This window comes from Myotis brandtii, unplaced genomic scaffold, assembly GCF_000412655.1.
Source record: "Myotis brandtii unplaced genomic scaffold, ASM41265v1 scaffold131, whole genome shotgun sequence".
NCBI lineage: Eukaryota > Metazoa > Chordata > Mammalia > Chiroptera > Vespertilionidae > Myotis > Myotis brandtii.
This window is the reverse complement of record NW_005354632.1, coordinates 1,786,686-1,790,908: the sequence shown is the minus strand read 5'-3', so window position 1 is coordinate 1,790,908 and position 4,223 is coordinate 1,786,686. Positions and strand designations below refer to the sequence as shown.

Below are 4,223 nucleotides of genomic sequence, written 5' to 3'. Positions count from 1 at the left end.
GCAAATGTATTTAAGATCTCTAATCGCAGGGAAGGTGGGTGGGAAGACAGCAACCAAAGAACTTGTATGCAAATATGCATAACCCAAGGACACAGACAAAAGTGTGGTGAAGGCCTGGGGCGAGGGGTAGGAGGCGGGGCCAGGCTAGAAGGGGCCAATGGGGAATGAAAGGGGACAAATGTTAATACTTTCAACAAGAAGTTTTTTTTTTTTTTAAAGATACCTAATCAGATTAATCAGAGGGAGATTATTGTGGTTGGGCCTCACCTAGTCTGGTGAGCTCTTAAAAGGGAATCTGGAGGTGGGAGATAAGGGAAGTCAGAGAGATGACCTCCTATTGGCCTTGAAGGCCTATATAAGTTCTATTCTATAAGGAAATGAATTTTGTCAACCACCTGAGATTCCAGAGGGTCCAGAGCCTTGTAGACTACATTGTGCTAATTACAAAATATTTATGAAAACCTTGTCTACTTAACAGGTTGCTATGCATGTGAAAAATAAACCTTTGCACTTCCTAATAATTAGACGCATTACTGAGTAAAATTAGCTGACGTTATCTAAATTAGTTTTTTGGTTTTCTTTAGAAAAGATAAGTTTGTACTTAGGCTTTGCAAACCAGTCAAATCCCTCCATCCACTGCAAAAGAAACATTAATAGTCACTCAAATCAAAGTGAAAAAACATTCTTTCACTTTGTTAAGTACAGATTATTTTCAAAGCATTAACACCAGCCAGAATTTTATCATGTGAAGTAATGAACTCTTTAGACTCATACTTCAAGCTTTTGATTTGCCAGGGAGAAAAGTTAACACGTGGATGTATCCTGATATCCGAGATGTAAAGAACTGTAAAATAACTTAAAAGCACATAAGACAAATAAGGGGACACCATGTTATACCTTAATGTGCCATTTGATTACCATGTTCACTGAAAACTGACCATGGCAGCTGACAAATAGTATAGGGTACCTACCTCTTGAATTGGAATTGTAGGACATACGGTGGCACTTAGGGCATATACTTCAAGGCAAATGGCTGGGTTAAAAGATTACTTACTCTTGGGAAGTGGGATAAAAATGCCTACACTTGGGGCAGAGCACTTTTCAAATTCTATGCAGGACTTTGAATAGAAACTTGATGAATTCTAAAAGAATATATACCTATTCATCAAAGCCTACTGTTGCAGGCAAAGTCCATTAGCATTACTGGGATCAGATGCTTTTAGGATATCTTAGATTTTGTTTTAACAGGATTTCATTTTTTATGGCAGTACAAAAGAAATTTTACATCACACAAAACATTAACATAAAACATTTTTTAATACTGTGCCTTTCCGATGCACTATGATGCTTAATGTTATTAGAAAATATTGACAGGTTTAGCATTTATTTCAGTTATTTGGGGATAAACCTAAATTGATAGTATAACATGAAGTAATGTGAGTAAACTGAGATGGGGGGATGAATTGATGAATGAGCCTAGTTGACTACTCAGCATTTGAATCTCAACATTGCTTGGTTGTCTAAAAGACATGTGAATGTAATAACTATTGTTAGGTGATGAAACTGTTTCCTTGTGGAAATGGATCTAAAAAGAAGTCAACTATTGGTACTAATAATGAAAGATATCCAAGTAAATGATAGTTCTTAAAAGATAAGTTATATATAAACAGTAGAATGTAGTACCTAAGAACTATGATGTGAATAAACCTATTATATGCTCTTCACACTAGGTCAGTGGTCGGCAAGCTGCGGCTCGCGAGCCACATGCGGCTCTTTGGCCCCTTGAGTGTGGCTCTTCCACAAGATACCGGCGCATCCACAAAATACCGACTTCTGCACATGGGCCACGAAGTTTCAATCGCACTGTACGTGCGTGCCCACACGTGGTATTTTGTGGCAGAGCCACACTCAAGGGGCCAAAGAGCGCATGTGGCTCGCGAGCCATGGTTTGCCGACCACGGCACTAGGTAAACTACTGTAGGAGGAAAAAAATGAAAAATTGATTACTAATATCTAATGGAATAACTGAAAGCAACTTTTAGCATTTGAGCTAAGTGTGCATGTGTGTATCCACATACACAGGACAAATTTCTCAGCATTCTTTGAACACACAATGACTATATTACTACTGGAAAAAAAGTTGACTTATTTTCAAGTATGTTTCCTGGAGACTAGCAGTAGGTTCTCTCAAATTAAGAGTGAAGACACAAGGCCATGAAGTGCCAACTCTTAGCACCAGAGAGACTTAAAACTTCATAGAATGTGAATGACATTACAAAGCAGAAATTTGCCAATCTAGTTCTGTGGAATTATTGTATTTTTCTCAAATGGGAAATAATCCAGATTTATGCCAAATAGATTTAAAAAGCTCATCTCTTTTTAACTTTTTTCATAATTGCCATTTATAATCCTATATAAAATAAAATCGCTGCCTTTTGATACAATGCTCAAAGTTTCAGAGATGTGAAAAAAACAAAAATGAACCAAAAACATAGTTTATATAAATCAAGGTCCCAGATATGAAAATTAAAAGTAGTCTCTTAGAGAAAGGAATGGTGAAATTCAGTGTGTATTTTCACGAACACACCCCAAAACTGTTTTGTGGACAGCCAATTTTGACTGCCAATTCTAAACTGCCATCCGATTCCTTTAATCAACATTATTAAATCAAGTCCGAGGCAAGACACTGAAAGGACAATACTCAAGTAGAAAGACAGTAACTTCCTTCCTTGATAAACCATCTCCAGCTGTCGTTCGGAAGCTGAAGTTATTTGATGGCTTCGGAAGTAGTGTCCATTGAGTTTTCCTTTCTGACCTGAAGCGACTCACTGCTGATGGACAATAATTCCCGAAGTTCCTTGTTTTCAAGCTGAAAAAAAAAAAGGTGTGTTTATTTCAGGTATTTTGACTGTTTAATTGCATCAGAACACATTGTTTTGGGTCAGGAACAGAAAGCATATTATTTTAATTTTTAAAGTTTTAAGGAAAGAACTGAGAGTTTCCTAAAATACTACTTATTTATTCACTGAACAAACATTTACTGAACAATTTTTTAAAAAATATATTTTATTGATTTTTTACAGAGGAAGGGAGAGGGACAGAGAGCCAGAAACATCGATGAGAGAGAAACATCGATCAGCTGCCTCCTGCACACTCCCCACCGGGGATGTGCCCGCAACCAAGGTATATGCTCTTGACCGGAATCGAACCTAGGACCCTTGCGTCCACAGGCCGACGATCTATCCATTGAGCCAAACCGGCCAGGGCCTGAGCAATTTTTATATGCTTTGTTAGGACTACCAAAAAAAAAAAAATACTCTCCACTAGAGGAATTTACTGATTGTAATACTCTTTTTGGTTCCCCAAGTTTTGCTACTGTATTTTCTATCTTTCAAATTCCTAATAATACTTTCACTTCACTCAATCTTCTCTCCTGTATGTCCTAAAGGAAAGGAGAAGAAACTAATTAGCCACATAACCAGACACCACGTGGGTGTCTTACATGTATTATCTCACAACCATCTGTAGGGTAGGTACCATTGCCTATACCCATACTCTCTTTAAAATGAGGACAATGTGGCTCACAAAAGTCCATAAACTTGTCTAAACTCAGATAACTTGGATGTGGTACTGCTGAGATCTCCATCTAATGCCCATGTTTTTTCCACTTAAAGTATTAAGTAAAATTTGTCTCATGTTTCCTGAGGGCTCTTTCCATAACTAAGGAGAATGTAGACAAGGTTGATTTATCATTTGAACTAACTCCTAATTCCTTCTTGGAACCTTGTCACTCCCAGATAGGGCCATTAGCACTCTTCATCCTTATTCTCTCTGCAGGAAATTCTGGTAAGCCATAGTGTTTTCAGGCAAGAATCAGAACCTATGGTCATTAAATCTTCTACCATATCAAGTGATTCCTCTTGTACTTTGTCTCTCTCTCCTGGCATTTATTTACCATGTCATATCTTACTAGAGGACAGGTGCACAGATTTGTGCACTGGTGGGGGCCCTCGGCCTGGCCTGCGCCCTCTCACAATCCAGCCCAGGAGGGACCGTGGTAGGTTGGCTGGCCAGGGAGGGACCGCGGGAGGGCTTCAGGGCATGTCCGGCCCATCTCGCCCAATCCCGATAGGCCGGGCCCCAGCAGCAAGCTAACCTACCAGTTGGAGCGTCTGCCCCCTGATGGTCAGTGCACATCATAGCAACTGGTCGAGCAGTTGACC

At 39.2% G+C, this 4,223-nt stretch overlaps 1 protein-coding gene across 2 annotated transcripts in view; it reads right to left on the bottom strand.

The window, feature by feature from the left end:
* Positions 1-2,553: 2,553 nt before the first annotated feature.
* The window catches only part of SIKE1 (suppressor of IKBKE 1), a 6,873-nt gene continuing 5,203 nt past the window's right edge, over positions 2,554-4,223 (bottom strand). Inside the window, exon 5 of one of the 2 annotated variants that reach the window (XM_005859965.2) lies at positions 2,554-2,869. In XM_005859965.2, the coding sequence (XP_005860027.1) occupies positions 2,768-2,869 (102 nt within the window). In that variant the 3' untranslated portion in view covers positions 2,554-2,767. Of the gene's footprint in view, positions 2,870-3,267; positions 3,443-4,223 lie in introns of those variants that run through there. The other variant, XM_014534545.1, reaches the window with a different exon arrangement.